Below are 21,767 nucleotides of genomic sequence, written 5' to 3' on the forward strand. Positions count from 1 at the left end.
TGGGGGGCCCAGACCATAGACTTTCCACCCCGAGAGTCGCGGCTGCTGGGCCTGTGCAATCAACAGCCCGCCCCTGCTCCCAGCGTCGCCAGCTCCCGCGGCCCCTGGTCACGGGCGGGGCGGGGCAGGCCCACGGCCTCTCTCACACCACTCTGGCCTTGTTGCGGGCAGACCACCCTCGTCAGGGTGAGGGGACCCTCTGCCTCCTGGCTGCCCACCAGAAGCAGCGCTAAGACCCTCTGGAGAAGACTGCGGCAGAGGAGCGCGTGAAGCTCACAGCCCCACACACAGCAGAGGCACAGGGACCCAGAGTGACAGGCGCGGACTCGAGACAGCACCCCTCCTCCAGAGGCCCACCCCCCTCCTGAGGCCAGCTTGCCTTCTAGTACTGGGACAGCCCCGTCACTCCACCGTGCTGGTACGCCCGCTCCCCCTGGTACGTGGAGTCTTGCGACAGAGCCACATCGATCTGTGACTTAAACTCATCTCCAAGGTAGCTGTCCTGTAACAAGGGTGGAGAGGTGAGCCCTGAGCAAGGAGGCGCAGTCATCCTCCCAGTCTTGAGAACCTGCTCGGTGTCCAACCCGTCACCAGCCCAAGGAATCATCTGGAAGCTTACCTTGATGCCCAGTGGCAGGAAACCCACGCTGGTTACCTCACCACCAGAGATGTGCTACCCTGGGCAGTACTGTGTGTGGGGTGCTCTAGAACCACAGCCCCAGCTGAGGTCGTCAGGGGAGAGGGCCCCAGGGCCTGTGTGTGTCAGGGGGGCCCCTGGGCTGGTCTGACGCCTCATGGCTGTGTGCTCACCTGGGACAGCTCAGGCTGGGACAGGCCGGGCTGGCTCATCTGGGAGGGCTGGCTCATGGAGATGTAGCCTTGGGTCAGGGCGCCCTGGGAGAAGGGCTGGGACGCCACATCCTGGCTGGCCTGGCTGTTGGGGAGATTCGTCTGACTGGGCCCAGGAAGCCCAAAGCGGTTCTTCTGGCGTCCCCCACGACCAGTCTTGCCTTTTGGGGTGCCTCGGCCTGAAAGACAGCAGTCCAGGGTTCCCTGAAGGAGGTTCTGAGCCTCACATCAAACCCAGGATGTGAACAAAGTCCAAGGCCAAGCTGGCTTCCCCATGGGATACCACTCAGTGCTCACCCGCGGCTGGCCCGTTAGCTTGTCCAAAATACCCCGGCGGTGGCATGGGCGGCATGACCAGGTTGAAGGGAATGGGAATGTTCATGGCAGCCACGTGGCTGGGGCCGGCACTGATCATGCCAATCTGGTCGTGGGTCTGGAAGTACATGTTCGAGGGCCGGCCTGTAAGACACAATATGAGCGGCAGGCGTCACACCACCCAGAGCCCACCGCCCGCTGGCCGGCCCACGGCAGAAACGTCCGTCCTGTCCTCTCCCTGCTGTCTGTCCCAGCGTCTCCTGCAGTGCTCCGACAGCACAGTCACCTGCTGCAGGATCTCACAGCACGTCCTCCCCACCCCCCGACAGCCTCCTGAGGCCGGTGTCTGCGAAGGAACCTCTTCTCCTGGGGGATTCTGAGAACCACTGGCCTATGGGGGTATGAAAGACGGAAACCATGCTGCATTTCTGATTTCTTTAAACAGCCCTTTCTAGCGCAAATATTACATTCATATTACATCTACCACTGCCACCCTGCCACCCCCAACCAAAAGCAAGAAAATGCCTACGCTTGACAGACCAGTGCATCTCACTGAAGACAAAACCCCCAGGGCAACCTTCGGTAAAGGCAGATCCATGGGGGCCTCAGGGATGGACCCAGGACACCCTCAGCCACACAGGGACTCATCAGATATGACGACAAGATCTGCTGTTATTTAAGAACACAACCCCCAGTCTGAGCCTAAGGACCAGAAGAACACTGGGGCAGGGACAGGGTCTGTAACGATTTCCGGTGGAAGAGGAGCAGCTGGGGTACACCAGCGGGGAATGGCAAGCAGGCGGGAGGTCAAAGGCAACTGCGAGACTTGGGCAGGTGGCAAAGAGTACACAGGCGAGGCGCTGGGCCTCCATGACAGCTGGCACAGGGAAGGGTCCCGGGAGGCAGGGATCTGTGGGATGAATGGGAACCGGCTACAGCTTGCCTCAGGCTAGAGGAGGAGCCCCAGGCAGCAGGGCCAGGCTCGGCCTTAGTACACAGAAGCCTCACCCGCTAAAGAGGCGGTGCGCCCAGCTCCGAGGTCTGACAGATGGAGCTGAAGCTCAGGGCAAGCAGCAGAGCCTGAGGCTGCAGGGGTGATGCTCCCGGAGAAGGAGCTCGAAGAGCAGGCAGGGTGGGGTGAGGGCGTGGAAGCAAGCTGACAAGATCTGCTGAGACACCGCTGGGCACACAGCTGCGTTATTTTAGAAACATCTGTCTCTCTAGACATTGCCCAAGACCAATTATGTGATTCCAAGCAAGCGAAGCTGAGAAAGAACTCTCACTGCCAGGCAGGTTGCTACGGACAGAGGCACGAGAGGTCACTCAGCACTGACAGGGCTGGCAGGTGTGGGCGTGGGAACAGTCAACAAGCACGGGGCAGGGCGGTCCCCCGCAGAGACTCACCCTGGCTGCTCCGGTCATAGACCGACCCTGGGATGATGGCCTCCCGGGCATCATACATGGCTGTCGTCATGAAGCGGGCTCCCTGCAAAGGGTTTAGGTCAGTGAGGAATTTATCATGCTGACACAAGGAAGAACTTTCCAAACATCTGGTGCCTGGGAGGTGGCCAAGCTGCACACACAGAAAACAACCCTGAGGCTTGCCACTCGTGTGCTCTGGGCTTTGCCCAGCTGTCCTCGCCTGGGCTGGCCTTTGATGCCAACCATTTCTGTTTCTGGGCTTCACCTCAAGCAGCATCCACTCCTTAAGCCCCAGACCACCATGGGTTTATCAAGCTCCTAGCTGCCTGGGTTTGACTGCAAGCTGCTAGGTGCCGCCTGTGAGATGGTATTCCACAAGGGCCAAGAAAAGCAAAGCCTCAGAACACTTGAGATGCCTGGGGTGCGGAGCTCTGCGGGGACAGGCTAGCACGCATCGCTCATGTTCACACACTGACACTCTCAGCCTGCCCTCAGCTGGTACTTGTCACAAGTCCCACCTGCCATCACTCATTACCACATGCCCAGCACAGTGGCCTGGGGAGGGGGGATTCCCAGCTCTCCCCCGGCCCGTGGCGGACGCTCACCGGGTTGATGGTGTTGACCAGCTTCCTGGGCTTGCTGAACTGCATGAGGCTCTCCCGCAGGTTGTTCAGGGGCCCCTCCACCAGCACCTTCTGCTCCTTGTAGTAGTTCAGCAGGTGGTTCCACAGCGGCTGCTTGGACAGGGCCTTCGGGTTGCCCACGATAATGACCCCATATCTGCAAGAGGTAGGCCCCGAGACTTTAGTCAAAGCTATGGTTTTCCAGTAGTCATGTATGGATGTGAGAGCTAGACCATAATAAAGAAGGCTAAGCACTGAAGATCTGATGCTTTTGAACTGTGGTGCTGGAGAAGACTCTTGAAAGTCCTGTGGACTGCAAGGAGATCAAAACAGTCAATCCTAGAGGAAATCAACCCTGAATATTCATTGGAAAGACTGATGCTAAAGCTCTGATACTTTGGCCACCTGATGCAAAGAAATGACTCATTTGAAAAGACTCTGAAGCTGGGAAAGATTGAAGGCAGGAGAAGGGAAGACAGAAGATGAGATGGTTGGATGGCATCCCTGACTTGATGGGACATGAGTTTGAGCAAGCTCTGGGAGTTGGTGATGGACAGGGAAGCCTGGCGTGCTGCAGTCCATGGGGTCACAGAGTCGGAGACGACTGAGCACCTGAACTGAAAGTACAAGATGCCCAGGCAGCTCCCCTGGCACCCTGCCCACCATGCCCGTCTCCTCACCACACAGGAGCATCGAGAGCCACCCTCCACCTCCCTGCCTAGACGCCTGGCCTGCCTATGCAGCACCCACGGGGAATGCTGGGGATGGCTGGGTAACTGTAAGCTGAGGTGACTTTCACTGGAGCCCATCCTGTAAGCTGCCGACCCTGCGCTTGGGTTTATGTGAGGGCAGGTTTCTGTTGAGCCCAGATGTCAAAACATCTCTGTGGGAAGATGAGCTCGAGACGAGTCGGCCTCCTGGGCACCAAGTCGCACATGGCCGAGGCAGACTCCATAGCCACCTCAGGCATTCTGCTGGGCTGGGCACGCACTCGATGCCCAAGCCAAGCTCCTGGGGGGAAGCTTACATTCATCAGCTGTTTCAGGGCTCCCCCTCCTATGCTGGCTACCAAATGAAAACCAAGGTGCCCTCACTGGGGAGGGAATCTGAGTCCCTCTTGCAGCTGGTACAACGGTGGCTGTTGTCTGGTTTCATGTGGGGTGACACGGGGTCCACCTGATTCTCTGGGTCCCTCGCTATTTCAAAAGTTACATTCCAGAGCTAAACAAGGCAACTGGATAGAAAGACACGACACAGAAACAAAGACAAGCCACGAGTGAGAGGTTCTTTCCAGACTGCTGCTGGGAGCCCTCTGCCCCGGGCACTGCTGAGGCCCCTCTATGTGCCGTGTGCCACAGCCCAAGGTGTGGCTGGGGTGCGAGAACTGACAGGAAGAGAAGCAGGCAGGGAGCAGCTCCTGGGCCAACCCCTCCCGGCACCTCATAAAGACTCCTATGCAAGGGGGGCCGCCCCACAAGGCCCTGCAAGACTCAGCTCTCCGTACCGTGCTCTGGTTAAGGCCACGTTAAGTCGCCTGGGGTCATTCAAAAATCCAATGCCTTGGTGCTCATTGGCCCGCACACAGGAGAGGATGATAAAGTCCTTCTCACGCCCCTGGAACGCGTCCACACTGGCAATCTCCACCTCCTACAGGGGCAATAATCACAGTCAGCCAACAGGCTTCCTTCAAGGAGCCCTCAGCCCGCACAAACTGTGTCAAGATCCGCCATGGGATCCCACAGGTGCGCCGGGGACCAGGAGCTGCAGAGCCCCGGGGTCCGGCCGTGGGCTCCCAGCGGCCCTGCAGCCGGGCGGGGTGGGAGCCAGCGGGCGCACCTGATAGAGCTTGGTGTGCAGAGAGCCGCTGAACTGCATGTACTGCACCAGGTAGGAGCGCTGGCCCTCGTAGGGCGTGATGATGCCGATCTGGTCCGGCTTGGCGCCCGCCTTCAGCAGCTTAGTGGTGATCTTCTCCACGTTTGCAGCCTCCGTCCTAAGAAAGTCAGGCTTTCACTTCCAGGCTCCATCTCTGGGCTCCTGAGACCCCCAAGGCCAGAGGCTGTGGAAGGCTCGGTGCAGCCTCACCTCCAGCACAACCCTGTGGAGGACCTGCATGGCGCACCCAGGGCCAGGCAGCCCAGCATTTACCAACTGAGTCAGGAGGGACAGAAAAGGCTCACGGGGCTCCTAAAGGATCTGCTCAACAGGAAATACACACTGACAAGGCGAGGCTGGACCTAGGTAGGCTGCTGGTTTAAGTGTTTGAACACAAGGACAAGGAAAACGAGGACAAGTTTCACCACCACGTTAAACAAAATCACAGGTGTGCAGTCACTGGAAAGGCTGTCACTGAAGCCAGCAGGCCCCACAGACAAGTCTCTGCTTACCTGTTCAGGTAGGAGGTGCCTGAGCTGGCAATCTCCTCTTGGCCCTGGGTCACATAGAAGAACATCGGTTTATCTGGTTGGGGCCACTGAAAGTCAAATCCCTTCTTCACACGATCCGCTGGCATCGTGGAGGAGAAAAAAGAAAACATCCTGTCAGAGAAGAGAGTGCAGCCGGCCTGGGTGAGCTGAGGCGGAGAGCAGACTGGAGGCCATTCCATCCTGGGCAGAGGCACACAGCAGAGCAGGAAACAGCAGGCTCCAGGCAATTGACCCAGGTCTGTGGGTCCCAGGGGAGGCCACTGGAGGGGGTCCTCTGACCGAAACTCCCAGGAACACTTAGCACTCTACCTGGTACAAAGCTGGCTTACTCACTGAACAGATCTCACTGTTAGTGTTCTCTGCGGTCTAAGTCTGCCCCAGGGTAAAGAAAATATCCTATCTCCTTCCAGAAGGTTTATGATGGGACTTATGTGTACCTGCAACTGGCTTTTAACAATGACACTGTTGAGCCACCCGTCTTGTCCCAAACCAAGGTGTGTGGACAGGGGGGTCTGCCTCTGGCCTCCATCTCAGGATGTGCCCGGCGTCTCGGGACCGCAGCTGAGCGGTACCTCGTCACACCCGAGTTCGAGCCGCCACCTTCCTCAAGCTCTTTATGCTCATCTTAGGTGCTCAGTCCTCTGCGAGGCCTTACGATGCAGAAAACCAGTCGTCCAATCAGACAGTCCACCCATTCTTTTGGGAATTTCTGACTGGAGTTACACCTAATCAGATTAATGTAAGAAAACTGGAATTTTTGCACCAAAATAGACTACCATAGATGAAGGGAAAGCCTAAGCTATGAGGACACTGCTATGATCCCTTTTAAGTCAAGCTGAAAATGAGGCAAAGACTCAATGTTTCAAGTGAGGGCAGTGGCTAGAGCAAGCTCGGGGACCCGAGGCTGGCAAATGTTTAACCACCTGTGAGGGACAGGGCGGGGGCGAGCACACAGCGCCGGCTAATTTCCACGCTGTAGACACGCCCCCCCACACTGCTGGCGGCCACCCCGGGGTGGCAGACAGGCTCACGGCTGGGCTGCAGGGTGTGGGTGAGGCGGGGCTTTCAGGGGCAGGTGCTGGTAACAGACACGGTCACCTAGTGAAAACTCACTAAGTCGGACTCTCAGGATCTGGGCACTTCTTTACACTTCCTCAGAGTTCTTAAAAGCATTCCTTCAGGGGTGCCATGACCCAGACACTGGCGGTCCAGCACTGAACCATCGCCAGCAGCCTCTATCCTGTGGAGCCAAGGCCATGGGGACGGTGCAGCAAGGCCAGCAGGGGTCTGCACCAGTGCTGAGTGCTGGCTTTCCCAACGAGTGTCAGCTGCATCTCCTACAAGCTCCTCACGACCTGGCCTTCCTAGTCCTACCGCCCGGCAGGCCAGCAGCACCCCAAGTGTCAAGACTGTACCGCAGAGCAGCCGCGTGGCCCTGGACGGGCACTTGCACTTTCTGCCTCAGTCTCCTCATCTACAAAGTGGGCTGAGCAAAGCCGATGTACTGGGCCGCTGGCGTTACTAAGACTCTAAGCCAGCAGTTCTCAAACGAATGCTGCTCTCAGCGTGTCTTTACACTCTGCAAGCAGAGCAGTCCAAACAGCTATTATTTCTATGCATTACATCTACTGATATTTATTGTATTTTAAAACCCAAAAATGTAAAATAATTTTAAAAATCTGTTTAAAGATGAACATATTAACTTAAAACATTTTCATGAAAAATAATATTTCACTGAAATATATGTTTAGTGAATTTTATCAACCACTTCACTCTCCAGTTTACTGGACTCCTGCCCCCAGTCTCCTGTGAGCCCTCGCAGCATGTCAGGATGGACAGGGCTCACAGATGCAAGTGGGTGAAAAGGGAAGCATGTTTGTTTTCAAATATTTATTTGGCTGTGCTAGTTCTGAGTTGCACACTTGAGATCTTTAGCTGCGGCATGTGAACTCTTGCTCACAGCATGTGGGATCTTAGTTCCCTGACCAGGGATCGAACCCAGGCCTCCTGCACTGGGAGCACACAGTCCTAGCCACTGGACCACCAGGGAAGCCCCAGGAAGCATCTTCTAAGACCTTTCCCACCACTGTGGAATTACCTCAGTTCTATCTGAAAACTGGATGGGAGGCTGCCCTGAAGCTCCGGGACGATGGCCTTTCTACCCTGCCCTGACCTGCATGGCCTCTGACCCCCAGGGACTTGGAAGCACCCTTGCTGCCTGTGGGAATGGGACATGCTGCTCACCCTGTCAGGCAGGGCTTCCAAAGGCTAACACAGCTGACACATGTCACCACCACAGACCTCATCAGAAAATTTACTCAGCACCTGGAAGACATGGTAAGCTCATACTAGGGGACACGTGTTTTCCAAAATTCTCATTTCGGTGTGAAGTCTCAGATTTTATCACTGGTGATGAATACTGTGAGTTGTTTTCCTTGAAGCCACAGGCCAGCTTTGATCCCTCTGAAGAAACTGCCTACTAACCGTTCCAGTCTGTGTAACCAGTGTGTGAGTCCTGCCTTCTAGCACCTCACACACCTGCCAAGTGTCTTCAGAGACCATCCTCTCCCACCCCACACAGAGTCACAAGCACATGCCTCAGGGACCAGGGAATGGGGTACTCTTCCCTTTGAACTCAGGACGGGGCCTGCCACAGGTGTGTGGTGGAGATGATACACAACAGCCTGGTCACACCGCAAGCGTCAGCACAGCCTGACGGCGCCCGACACCCCAGGGTTACCGTGGAAGCAGTCTGCTCTTGGGTATGCACAAGTCTTTGAGACCCCCAGGGCCCAGACCTTGAGAACCACCGACAGAGGAAGGAGTGGGACGGGGGTTGTCTCTGCCACCCCCTCTTCTATGTGTGACGCACCACTGGTGGGAATCCTCACAGCTCACTCTGCAAATCTTACCAAGATGCGGGCTCCCCCCCTTGCCCTTGCCACAGAATGTCCTGCACTCTAGAGCACACGTTCTGCCCACTGCACCTCCCAGAGGGCCCCTACACACAAACGGTCACCACGTAAGGCCACCTGAGAAGGAAGTGAGGCCAGGCACTGTCCCCAGACTCCCGGCACTGGGCCGAGCTTACCTGCGGTAACGCCATTCTGGAGAGAGCCCTCGTAGAAGATGTTGGATGGGAAGGCGCTGAGCGCAGGGTGCATCCGGTACTGGACTTGGAGGCGGATGGGGCGGATGCCCAGAACCACCAGGCGCTCGAAGAGTGACTGCGACAGCCCGGCCTTGGCCGCCTTCTTGCACATCACCACGGGGCCCAGCTGGCAGTGGTCACCCACGAGGATCAGCTGTGATAAGAGGCCCACATCACAGTTCAAACATGGGCAGCCCACACGGCCACTCAGGGACTAAGAGGACTGGGGTCCATACACCCCCCGAACTACACTAATTCAAGCAGCAAGATACTGACCAGGAGTGGGAGAACCGCCCAGCATGCACACGAAGCACGCTCTCAGAGCCGCCATGCAGGCGCCCTGCGCCACGCCCACCCGGGGAAGCCCCCTCAAAGGCCTGCTGGGCACCCCTGTGTGCTCTGCCAGGGCATGGAGCAGAGCACAGGGCACTGAGGCGGGTCTCCAGCACCAAGCTCCGCACAGGACGGGAACACAAGCGCGCGCACAGTCTCAAACAAGGCCACAAGGGGCGTGCTGTGGCCCACCTGCTTGGCCCCAAGGACCACAGGGACCATGCACTCTGGCTCGGTGGCCTGCGTGCTCTCGTCGATTAGAATGGAGCGGAACTGCATCTTGGCGAGCCTCGGGTCTCCTGCGCCCACACACGTGCAGCAGATGACATCTGCGTTCTGGGGAAGAGAGTGCGCCAGGCCTCAGGGCACCTGCGGGTCAAGGTTCCCAGACCCCAGAGGGCAGGCAGGACAATACACAGACACTGCTGTGGCCCACACCCTCCCTGATAGCATCTTCAATCCAGGCTGTGGCGACACCAACTCTCAAGATCCTACGTGCTTGGGAGTCACGCCTAAAGAAGGCTGTGGTGCCTCAAGACAGCCTCTGAGGGGCAGTGCTGAGCCAGGGAAACCACCGAGAGTGGGAGACGGTGCTCCGGACCTGCCCCCGCCCCAGGCACAGACCAGGCTCCCACGATTCCAGCAACAGGGAGGCTGGCAGGGAGTGGAATCTACCTCAAAAAATCGTGCGTTTCAGACAATAAGCTGTCTCTGTGTGACCTCAGAGAAAGCACATGGAGAACGGTATTACAGTTCTCTCCTCAAATGGAAAAGAACCCACTAAAGGCGCTCACATGGACCTAATGTATCCAAACAGGTCCCCTGGCCCAAGTGAACAAGTGAAACTGAAAGTGTTGCTCAGCTGTGTCCCACTCTTTCCAATCCCATGGACCCTGTCCACGAGATTTCTCAGCCAAGAATACTGGAGTGGGTTGCCATCCTCTTCTCCAGGGGAATCTTCCTGACCAGGGAACAAACCCGGGTCTCCTGCACGGCCAGCAGACTCTTTACTGTCTGAGCCACCAGGAAAGCCCACAGTGAACAAGTAAAGACAAAAGCCCAAAGCCCAGGCCCGTTCCCGGGCAGCAGGGCGGGTGAGGAGCTCACCATGAGCAGCTCCCTCTCGGCAGTGCGCTTCAGGGCTCTGTAACGCTTCTCGTCTGCCGACGACAGCTCCCCGGTCTCATCCTTCAGCTGCTGCAGCTTCTGGAGCTCGGGCATGCTGCAAATACGGCATGTGAGCAGGAGGGCGCTGCCGCCGGGGCCTGCCCGGGGAGACGTGTCTCGCTTTAAGGCGAGGGACCGACACCCACCTGTCCATGTTCCTGATCTGGTTGTGCAGGGCCAAGAAGGACACGGGGGAGTCTATGGCCTCGCGGCTCTTGGCGCAGAGCCGCACGACTTTCAGCCCAGTCTGGTGGATCTTCTCGGTCAGCTGGTCCACGGCTATGTTGCTCGGAGCACAGACGAGCACGGGCCTTCAATACAATGTGAGCGAACGTCAGCGCTCACCCAGAGAAGAGGCTAATCAGCAAGACCACTGTTTGGATCACAGGTGGTAGGGCAGCCGACTCAAGCTCTACGACTAAAGCCAGGAGTGACACGGTGCTGAAGGAGCAACAAGGTAGATGGTTTGGAGCTTCCTGATCTTCAGACTGTGCATGCCTCTCCCCGCTAACTCCTGATTCCAGTGCCATCACCTCCTGACCGTGCTGTTAAGACTTTCCAAGCTCCGAGGAGTACACAGGCACAACACAACCGAGGATGAACATACCCTGTGCAAGCTTCCTTGTGAAAAGCAGTCACAAAGGCCAGATCTACTACCAACGGCACAGGAAGCAGCAAGCCAGGCACCCTGGGCTCCCCGTTTCCCACCCTGGGCTGTGGAGAGCCGTACCCGTTGCCTTGCCGGGCCAGGTGGTAGACGATGGTGGCTGAGGTCACGGTCTTCCCCGTGCCCGGCGGGCCCTGGATCAGACTCAGCGGTCTCTGCAGCACAGTCTTCACAGCGTAAACCTTCGGATACAAGCGGCCATTAGGGGTGTAAGCAAGGCGGATGGCTGCTGAGCACGCAGGCCCTGAGGCCCGGGACCCTCCTGCCCCGGGACAGGTGAGAACCTGAGAGTGGTTGAGGTCGGGGAGCCCCTGTGCCGTGAAGCGCTTGGGCAGCTGGCACTTGATGATCACATCCTCCACCTCGTGGCCGAGCAGCTTGTGGTAGATGTAGCCCGACACAGAGGTCTCGTCCACAGCGAAGGTTTTCAGCGCACTCTGCATTCTGAAGGGGAAACTCCGGGTCAGCAGCGGGCACACTGGAGCTGCCAGGGAGCAGTGGGGGGACGCAGGAGGCAGCAGCCACACCGAGGGCCGGGGCCTGCCAAGCAGATGCAGGCAAGCGGGGGTGGGGAGGGGGCAGACATACCTGTCAAATGAGGTTGACTTCCACACGAAATCCACCTGGAAGTTATGAGTCACCTCCACAGGGGCACCCACACTGCTCCGGAGCTCAATAGCAATCTCATCGCCATAATCTGCACCGCCGAGTTAAGTTTCACCCTTGTCAAAGCCTTCATGAGGAGCCCTCACTCAGTCACTGAGGAGACAGCCCCTCCTCTGCACCAGACGCAGAAAACGAAGCGAGGGGCCTGTGTTCTCAACGACAGACTCCGGGAGCAAGTCCGGGCCACTGCAGCCAGGGCTGCCTTCCCCAGGAGCCCGGGGGGCACCCAGCAAGGACAGCCAAGCCCAGGGCCCAGGTTCCACAGAGCCCTCGGGCACACAGTTCGGAGCCCACTGGCTTCTGTCTAAGCAGCTTTGTATCAGCTAGGACAAGTGAAGAGCCTGACGGCTGGAAACAAACCAGAGTCAAAGGGGCCGCCCCTGGGGCTGCACACACCCTCCCCTGCCTTTGAGGCCCCAAGACCGTTCTCCGTGGTGACCCACACAGGTCAAGCCCTTCGGAGACTGGGGCAGAGGGTGCGTATGCCAGCCCTTCTTTATACAAAGGATACTATCAGGGACCTTGATGACGTGGCCGATCCCTTTCCAGAGGGGTGCCAGGTCCCCTTTGTACCGCAGGCAAATCTCATCCCCTTGCATGAGCCTCATATCTTACAGGGAGAAGACAACAGGAGAGTCGGTGTTTTCACACGCGTCACAGACACCACCACCAACAGTTCAAATTCAGGGACACTTTACAAGGGTGAAACTAGGAATTTTATGCTACTTAGAGTCACAAATATTTTAAAACTTAAAATCACCTCTTAACCAAATTATGACTAAATCCTCATTACCAGAGTCAGTCTTGGGCAAAGTGAAGTAGGCGATTCTCTTCTTGTTAAGGCCCAGGTCCCACCTGACCGTGATGTTATCTTGAGTCTGAGCACATAAAAAATAAGAGCCCTGTTAGCCCGCAACACAGACATGGGTCTGGGCTCCTCGTGTCTGTTTTCCACAGGCAGGTGCCCCACGGCGAGCGGCACCCGACAGCCTGAAACGCCAACAAGGGCACATCCGGGAGAGAAGGCGTGAGGACCCCAAAACCTGCAGAGGACGACCAGAAGACCCCCCCCACGACGTCTGTTCTTGAAGACAGCTGATCTGTGGGCGGCGGGGGGAGAGAAGGAAGCTGACGGCTGAGGACACGGCCCGTGAGCCTCAGGGCTCCTGATTCCCATGCAGTTTCCGAGGAATGGGCACAGGGTGTCCTCAGGGTGCTGTCGGCTCCTGGGGTCTGACTCTCCCCGCTGCGGCAAAGGCTACGAACCCAACTGGAAGGAATGTTTGCTGGATTTTAAATCAGACAGCACCCATGTGGATGTCTGGCCGTTGAGCGAGGGGGCCTCTGCCCACAGCCTGTCCTTAATCCACGGCTCCGTCTCTCAGGAGCTGCACCGTGGCCCAAGTCAGCATCTGCGGTCTGCAGAGAAACCCACCCTCCCCAGACCTGAGGAGAGAGGCTCTGTTAAAATGAACAAGCCCTCCTGCACACACACATCACCTGTGACTCTTTCAGCTTCTTGTCGTAGTCAGCCTCCAGCTTGACCAGAGGCCCGAATATGTTCTGGTACTGATAGGCGTCCTCGTACCGCAGGAGGACGTGCTGCGGCTCCTCGTCCACTCCAGGCTTCTCCAAGTCCTCCAAGGTGGCAGACGGGTTCTCCTAGAGGCAAGGGCCGGGACCACATTCTTCCCCGTTCCCACCTCTACTTAAAACATACTGTCTGCGTGCTCCCCAGTCTCCAGAGGCGCAGCGCACACCCGCCATCACTTCTCAGGACGAGCAGGGCACCCAGCAGCCGAGCCCCCGTATCAGGAAGCCCACGTGGCACACAGGGTGCATGCCCCAGGAACACAGCCTGACACACTCCCCCCACCAGGGCCACCTTCTTCAACAAACACGGAGCCCCCGACGTGCGAGAGCGTGTTCCTCCCAGCTGCCAGAAAAAGCACTGGATTCCCTGACTGTGTGAACAGAAAAGCAGGCCCATCTCCCCATTTCTTCCTGATCTTACTACACTGCACCAAAAGGAGAAACCCACTCTCTCTTGGCAGTAAGTGGGCTGTTTGGATATAAACAAGAACAGTGAGATAACTGCAGCAACCTGAAAATCAAGGTGGAAAGGTTCCTTGCTAGCCAATGCTTCAAACATATTTTTCCCGGCAGCTGAAGAGAAGATAAATTCACATTTTTTTAACTATATGTGTGCCTAGCCTAATTAAAATTTCTAGCCTAATTAAAAAACAGCAATTCAGAGTTCTCAGCCGTTCATTAGTTAAGATGCTGAGCTTCCATTACAGGGGCTGCAGGTTCAATCCCTGATCAGGGAACCAAGATCCCACATCCTGCACCAAAAATAAATAAAATGTGTGTGTGTGTGCACGCGCGCGTGTGTGTAAGCGTCCAGAACCAGAGAAGGGCTTCCTTGGAGAAATGACCTGTGGGCGTGTGTGTGCGTGTGCGCACGTCGAGAACCAGAGAAGTGCTCCTGTGGAGAAGCGGCCTGTTGGCGTGTGTGTGTGTGTGTGTGTGTGTGCGCGTGTGCACGTCCAGAACCAGAGAAGGGCTCCCTTGGAGAAGCGGCCTGTGGGGGGGTGTGTGTGTGTGTGCGCACGTGTGTGCGCGCATCCAGAACCAGAGAAGGGCTCCCGTGGAGAAGCGGCCTGTGGGCAGGGCAGGAATCTTGCTAGCCCCTAACCTGGTGTGTGAGTGTGTGTGTGTGTGCATGTGTGCGCGCGCGTGCAGAACCAGAGAAGGGCTCCCTTGGAGAAACGGCCTGTGGGGGGGTGTGTGTGTGTGCGCGCGCATCCAGAACCAGAGAAGGGCTCCCGTGGAGAAGCGGCCTGTGGGCAGGGCAGGAATCTTGCTAGCCCCTAACCTGGTGTGTGAGTGTGTGTGTGTGTGCATGTGTGCGCGCGCGTGCAGAACCAGAGAAGGGCTCCCTTGGAGAAACGGCCTGTGGGGGGGTGTGTGTGTGTGCGCGCGCATCCAGAACCAGAGAAGGGCTCCCGTGGAGAAGCGGCCTGTGGGCAGGGCAGGAATCTTGCTAGCCCCTAACCTGGTGTCACCCTGGCTCCAACATGTCACACGCCTCAAGCCCAAGCAGGTTTTGCACAGTATACCGCAGTCCTGTCTGTCCCGTCAGGCCCGGCTCCTCTGGACATGTCCACCAGCAGTCGCTGACAGCCAGTTCCCATCTTCCTCCTTCCCACCAGCCACCCTTGCCCTCAACAAGAGAAACACTCCACTGGCCAGAGCTTTCCTTTCCCAGAGGCCTGGCAGGAGGCATCCCGGGTACCCTCCTTCCTGTTTCTGAGGACCCCGGTCCCGGTCCCAGCCCCCTCCCCCCCCAACACTCGGTAGGGAGGGGCATGTGCACTGCCGGCAGGCCCTCACCTTCCAGAGCTCCTCCAGCTTGTTGATCTGCTGGGCAGTGATCTGCCGCGCCCGCAGCTGCTCCTGCTCAGAAGGGATCTTGACCAGCCAGGACAGGAAGCACCGGTCCTGGATCAGGGGCTGCCACTGGGAGCTGTCCCAGTTGATGTCCTTGAGGCTGCTCTGACTGGCACAGGGCTGCCTGCAGAAGCCCCGAAGGCAGGGAGAGCCCAGATGAGGATGACCTCTGCCCCCCCCAGAGGCTTATTACCTCTCACCTCAGAGTGGTGCTCCCTACATTTTACTGTATGGACAGAGTACCTTCAAACTGTTAGCAATAAATTGCATCTCCCCATGCATTTAAGCTCTGAAATTTTCTTTTTTTTTTTAATTCTTAAAACTCAGAACAGACTTTGCTTTTACAGAATTTTATGATTTAACCAGAAGACACCCCAAAAGGGTCCTATGACATTCCTAGCTCTGTAACAAGCCCCAACCCTCCAAACCTCCTTACACCTCGCCAGTTGGCGGAAACCACTTAAAACTATTTTAAAGCTCCAGAAAGTTGGAGCCATGGAGACTGAGTCTTTGCCTGAAAGGCAACCCCCCCGCCAAACAAGGGAACTGGGGCCTTGCCCTCACCGGCACAGCAGCACCACAACCGAGTCGGCCTTGGCAGGGATGAAGCCGAGGAGGAAGACGTTGCGGCAGCCGCAGTTGTAACACTCCAGGACCGTCTCCCCTAGGGGCCCATCCTTGTGCAGAGTCACCTCTTTGCATTTTGCCCTCACAAGGTGATTTACAATGTGGCTGAAACCAGGAAATGATAAATAGTTAACACCCAAAGTTTGGCTTTTCACCACTTCCAATTTTCGAGCTCCGTTTAAAGTTCCGGTACCGTTCACGGTCCATTAGCAGGAGTGGTCACACCTCATCCATCTGGCATCCAGAGGGACCAGCCTGCCCCTGAACTGGTTCCCCACTGAGTGCAAAAATTGATCCGACTTGAACCATTTCTAAGGAAAACTTTCCTAACATGTTTCACACAGTTCCCTCTTACCCCATTTCTGCTTTCTTAAATCCAACTTATTGGGGCTGACTGAATCTAACACGGGTGCCAAGGCTGCTGTCTTGGAGAGGAAGGCTCGCCCCTTCACTGCTCCTATTCACTCAATGTAGTTTCTCCGCTGCTCCTTTCAAAGTCACTTTTCCTGGCCCCCACGCCTGCTTCCAGGAGCAACACCCCTTCTCATTTGCTGCAGGCCAGGAAACCTGATAACCAAACGTACTAGAAACCTGAGGACAGCAAACAAATACGGAGTAGGGGGGAGGTCAAGGCTACTCTCGGGAAGCGCAGGGCCAGCTCTGAGCTTCCTGGAAGCCCCGCTGTCCCAGTTCTTTTCTTGTTGCGCGTGGCCAGAACTCTGACGCCCTTCTCATTTCCGGGACACGGCTCACCTAAACCAGGGCTGAACTCACCCTCCCCAACGCCAGCCTCACTCGGGGCCCAGGTAGGGCCTTGGCTCCGCCCCAGGCTCTCCCAGCCTTGCTGCGGGGTTTGTCACACACTGAGCGTGCCTGCTGGGCCTCCAGCCTTCCCTGCTGCTCCCCTCGCATCACCCTGGGAAACCCCTCCTGTGCAAGCTGTGGCTCAGAGGCCAACATCCTGATCCTCTCTGGCCCCACAAAGACTGTCAGATTACCTAGCTAATCACCACAGCTCTCTGTACCTCCAAAGCCCCCACCCCTCTCCTCCCCTCCTGGAGCTGCCACCCCTGGGTATTCTACCGGATTCAGTGATTTCCTCCTGTCTTTTCTAGGCCCAGAACACTCCATCACATTGGAAGCTTCCTGAACGTGGGTGGCTGCCCCATCACCTCCACAATTTGACCTTGCACAGAACACACAGTGCTGGCTGACCAAGTCTGTTTTCTCTTAGAGGTTCTCTGCTCACTTCCCTGATCTGGGCTCTGCTGACCTGAAGATGGGGTTGCCAACTAAGGAAAGTTTTATTTAATTGCTTTTCCTGCAACAGAGGAACTAATGCAAACACAGGAACACTTAAATTACCCAGAACATTTGGAAAGTGGGATACCAATCTCTTCTGGGTACCCTAAAGATGCTTCTCCTTTCATATCTCTAAAAAAACCACAGCTCCCTCTCCTGCCTCACTCAGAAGCCCATAATCTGCATTACTAACTCCAAGGTGACATGAGATCTGACCATTCTGTGTCCTGCACGAGATCGTGAACCGGGCCTGGGTCCACGGCTGCCGAAGACATACGAAGGGTAGGGGCTCCGTACGAAAAAAACTGCCTACGGAATTTGGTCACTTTGTTTCTATAAAACAGGAGTCTCAGAGGAAGATGCTGCTTCCGTGCCGGTGACCTGGAGCCCTGTCCCACAGAGACTCTGCTCTGCTTCTCTGTGGCAATGGCCTGAGTCCTCACCTCACAGCAGCCTCTGAGAAGCCAACAGGACCAGACCCGTGCCAGTGGTGGGGGCTGAGGAATCTCACCACTCGAGCTTAGACAAACAGACTCTCCCCTGGAATCTGAGTACCCGCATCATGCGGGTCTCACCCAAACCCAAAAAAAGGGACCCTGTCACAGCTGCTGCTGATCAACAGCAGGAAGGGAAGCCCAGAGTCGACGGTCAAGTGAACTTAATTTAATCTGATGATTCAGGATCTGGCCCATATTAGCCTCAGGACTGCTCCGATGAGCTAAGGCCAGAGGGAGAGCCTTCTCAGGAAGCGGCTCCCATGGATGCCCATGACTGTCTTGGGAACATCCTCCCCAGGCACCCAGTAATGTAGATGAACGGGCGTGCCAGGAGCTCATCTTGCAGAAAAATATAAATAAAAACTGGGAATGAGAATTAAACCAACCCTACTTGCATAATAAAAAGAACCGCAGAGAATAAATCAAGGGTAAATACATTAAGGCATTCACACACCACCATCTGTTTCAAGTTAAACCAGTCACAGAGGAGGGGAAAAAACCAGGTTTGTTAGCGTGATTTTATATTGTGCTTTGCTTCAACATTTCCCTAATTTACACACACATCTGACACAGCACTGATTAAAGACACATGCGCGGTTTGGTTATCTACCTGCCAGAAGTATTTCCACGTCCATTACAGAACCACTTCTTGCTGGTGTTACAGTAAACCACGCAAGCAGGATCGTGTATTCCACAGTAACTGAAAAAGTCAAAACATCAACAGTTAAAGCTGGAAGATTGCTCTCTGGTTTTAATTTGGCAGGATGTAAAATTCTTTCCTCTTACAACATTTTTAAGTTTTTCATTAAACACATACTCAAACCCAACGATCCCACTAACAAAATCCAATCAGTTAACTGCAGAGGCTTCCTGACCCTGTGAACACAGGGAAGGGGTTAGGGTGCTGTGGAGACTCCTCAGATGGCAGCAAAGACCCTTGCTGGCAGGGTTGGGGGAGTGGGGACGAAAACAGTGCAAGGTGCCAGGTGAGCCCAGCAACGCAGACCTAACACCCCCAAGGTGACGGGGTCACTTCCCTTGGTCTCAAGTTTTAGGAACTGTGACTTGTGAGCAAGGAAGTCAACATCCCTAGCTCTGGGCACACAGAAGATAAGCTGAGACCACGCTGCATTCAGAGCTGCAGACGCTCCGGCAGAGGGCGCCATGCTCCTGGGAACACAGCTCAACCCAGCAGTGGAGGGTCCCGCAAGGAGCGCCTCGGGAGAGCCCCCGCACTCCCTTTTCTGAAAATCAATACGCCAAAAACAAAAGCACTGCCTCTGGCTCTGTACAGAGTTCTGTGTGTGCATGAAGCCAAGACTTCGTCTCAAACCAGAATGTGCTCTGGCCAAGAACCTTCCCGGCGGCACCTCATGCCAGGACAGCTCTCCCCTCCTCCACTCCACGTGGACGGCAGGAGTGCGAGGGGGTGTGCAGACTTTAACCACTGCAGCTTCACCAGGACCACTTCATGGGCCTGTTGAGAACAGGAACACTAGTACAGATGTAAAAATGTACTGTGAATGCGAGGGAACACAGAACCAACAAGGTCAGACAGTCTGCCCATCAAGCGGGGAAGGAGCAGCCCTCTACGCCATCGTGGGTGCAGACCGTGGAGGGGCAGCGTGCCCGAGGGTGGGCAGGGCTGAGAGGCCCAGGGCCCTGGCTGGCGGAGTGCCCTGAGCAAGATCATTACACCTCTTTTGGTCTCAATTTCCTTGTGTAACAAAAAAGCAAGAGTAAGTCCAAACACAAGGGATGGGTCCTCCTCTAGACCAGAATTCCAAATTTGGTCAACACGCAGGTCTTTCCATTATTATTATTTTTTTTGCTGCCCAACACGGCATGTGGGATCTTAGTTCCCAGACCAGAGATGGAACCCACGCCCCCTGCACTGGCAGCATGGACCGCCATGCAAGTCCCCAAGGCAGCTATTTTAAAGAAGCCTACAGGAACCTCGTTGTAAGCGAAATGTCAGCTGCTCTCTTTACCCTCTGGACTCAGATGCTCACCCGATATGCTGAGTTCTTTCGGATGAGTGAGGGGGCAGGTTCCGGGGAACCACCTTAAGGCCTGAGGAAGGCAGAGAAGGGGACTCTTTCTCCCTCCAGCTGGGAGAATCAGGGATGACAGAGGCTGCTGATCCCACTCTCCTGCCCAGGATGAGGGATTTATGTGCGTACAAGGGCTTGAGCAACCTTATTGCCAAGGACCGGGTTTCCAAGTGCCACAGTCCATGGTCTCAGATGGGCCTCTGTAAAGTCAGAGCATGCATGTGGACGGTGGATGCTCTGGGAGGTGGGCCCTCCCCTCTGCTGAAGTGCTCACCTGCAGGCATGTACAGGGAGATCCTTTGTGTAATAGGTATCTTCTTCATCTTCTTCAAAGTTCAACTCGGCCAACAACTGGCTGGTCTTGGCCACGCTGTCATCCACGGCCCCATTCTGCAGGATGCCCTCAGGCCCACCGACCTATGGCAGAAGGGCAGCATCATCATGAAAGGCGGCAGCTTCTGGGCCTCAGCCCAGGCACCTGGCTTCTCCCCACGTGAGCAGCCGTGGCAACCTTCCCGTGAAGCACTGGCCTGCTCTCTGCTGCGACAGTCCAGCTTCTGCTGATCTGACTTTTCGCACTCTCCTCCCCATCAGGCCTACCTGGCCAGAAACAGGGCACGCGTGGCCGAGGTCACCCGCCCTGCCACGCGCACAGCCTAGCCAAACCCCACCGAGCCACAAAGCCACAACCACCAGGACACGGGGGCCACAAGGAGCAAGATGACATCGCACAAGCCCAGTGTGGTCCCCGAGGACAGACGCACAACCACACCGCAGGGTGGCACCCCCGCGGCGAGGGCCTGCCCCGCCCACTCCTCTGCCTAAGCACCAGAGGCGGCTGGGACTCCTGCAGACGTAGGGGTGTGGCTCTCTTGCCAGTCCACAAATGTTCTTCACTGTCGGCTCCCCCTCCAGAAGGCAGCCCTTAAGCAGGAATTAGAAACTGAATGTTAAGACAATCTTCTAGTTTCAGGATACAATTGTACTAAATATACTACCTTTTACATGTTGTAACAGCAAAAACATACAAACAGGCAACTTTAAGTAACTAAGCAGTGAACTTCACAGGCACTTCTGCTGAGCTCACACATCCATTCACAGGTACACAGACAGCTCATCCAAGGGGAAGAGACGCTCCTAGTAGCTGCCCTCCAGGAACTGCCCCTTCAGACGGCAGCCAACTGTCCCCATCATCACCCCCAGGGGCCACAGCCCACACAGAGCTGGGTCAAGCAGTAGGAGAGGCCTGTGATGAAGGACAGGGACTGACAGGGGCCCCAGGCTTCTCTGAGCTGTGAGACGGGTCAGACACTGGCCTGGCTCCCTCGCAGAGCCCCTGCCACGCGCCGCGGGCAAACTGATACCATAACCCGCATGCGCGCCATGCAGGGCGGGCCCTGGCCAGCCTGGCCGCTGCTCAGTCAGCTATCTGAGCCGAAGAACAACACGTCTCCTGAGGGGGCACCCCAGAAATCTCAAAGATGTATTCGGGTTGTCAAGAAAGCCAAGAACCCGTTACAGGAATCCCTGTCTCTGTAATGGTCTCACCCAGATCAGAACCCCATTTCACAGTTTCTGCCACCACTTTAATATACTTGCATTTTCAGAAGGTCCAGGTTAAATATAAGACTGTATGCTTTGTTTTGGGGAAATTATTTTTTTTTAAAAATGAAAAATCAATATCAACTTTTGGGTTTTAATGTCATGAAGATAACATTATTAACATCATCACAAGCACCTCTTTGTGAATCCCTGATCTCCTTTTTAAAAAATTTTAAGTGGTTCTGTGGCATTAAGTACATCCACATGGTTGTTCAACCACTACCGCCATCCATCTCCAGACCTTTCTCATCTTCTCAAACTGAAACTCTGTCCGTTTTCCCTCCCTCAGTCCCTGGCAACCTCCATTGCACTTTGTTTCTATGAATTTAACTACTACTATAGGGACTTCACACAAGTGGAGTCATACGGTACTTGTCCTTTTGTGACTGACTTATTTCACTTAGCATAAGGGGTTAAGGGTTTATCTATGCCATAACTGTGTCTGAATTTCCTCACTTTTAAAGGCTAAAAATATTCCGTTGTACAGACACAACATTTTGCTTATCCATTCATCTGAAAATGGACACTTGGGTTGCTTTCACCTTTTGGTTGTTGTGAATGATGTTACTATAAAGTACAAGTATTTCTTCAAGTCCCTGTTTTCAATTCTTTG

The 21,767-nt window shown here is 55.7% G+C and overlaps 1 protein-coding gene across 2 annotated transcripts in view; it reads right to left on the reverse strand.

The window, feature by feature from the left end:
- The window catches only part of UPF1 (UPF1 RNA helicase and ATPase), a 34,129-nt gene that overhangs the window by 1,942 nt on the left and 10,420 nt on the right, over positions 1-21,767 (reverse strand). Inside the window, exons 2-23 of one of the 2 annotated variants that reach the window (XM_043910871.1) lie at positions 19,827-19,969; positions 18,109-18,198; positions 15,637-15,804; positions 15,016-15,196; positions 13,120-13,281; positions 12,413-12,497; positions 12,131-12,229; positions 11,542-11,650; positions 11,238-11,397; positions 11,017-11,135; positions 10,433-10,597; positions 10,227-10,341; positions 9,312-9,455; positions 8,727-8,940; positions 5,597-5,714; positions 5,046-5,202; positions 4,714-4,856; positions 3,192-3,366; positions 2,569-2,650; positions 1,147-1,308; positions 811-1,028; positions 380-502 (exon numbers count right to left, since the gene is read on the reverse strand). In XM_043910871.1, the coding sequence (XP_043766806.1) occupies positions 383-502; positions 811-1,028; positions 1,147-1,308; positions 2,569-2,650; positions 3,192-3,366; positions 4,714-4,856; positions 5,046-5,202; positions 5,597-5,714; positions 8,727-8,940; positions 9,312-9,455; positions 10,227-10,341; positions 10,433-10,597; positions 11,017-11,135; positions 11,238-11,397; positions 11,542-11,650; positions 12,131-12,229; positions 12,413-12,497; positions 13,120-13,281; positions 15,016-15,196; positions 15,637-15,804; positions 18,109-18,198; positions 19,827-19,969 (3,129 nt within the window). In that variant the 3' untranslated portion in view covers positions 380-382. Of the gene's footprint in view, positions 1-379; positions 503-810; positions 1,029-1,146; positions 1,309-2,568; positions 2,651-3,191; positions 3,367-4,713; positions 4,857-5,045; positions 5,203-5,596; positions 5,715-8,726; positions 8,941-9,311; positions 9,456-10,226; positions 10,342-10,432; positions 10,598-11,016; positions 11,136-11,237; positions 11,398-11,541; positions 11,651-12,130; positions 12,230-12,379; positions 12,498-13,119; positions 13,282-15,015; positions 15,197-15,636; positions 15,805-18,108; positions 18,199-19,826; positions 19,970-21,767 lie in introns of both variants that reach the window. The other variant, XM_043910869.1, reaches the window with a different exon arrangement.

This window comes from Cervus elaphus, chromosome 9 (genome assembly GCF_910594005.1).
Source record: "Cervus elaphus chromosome 9, mCerEla1.1, whole genome shotgun sequence".
Classification (NCBI taxonomy): Eukaryota; Metazoa; Chordata; class Mammalia; order Artiodactyla; family Cervidae; genus Cervus; species Cervus elaphus.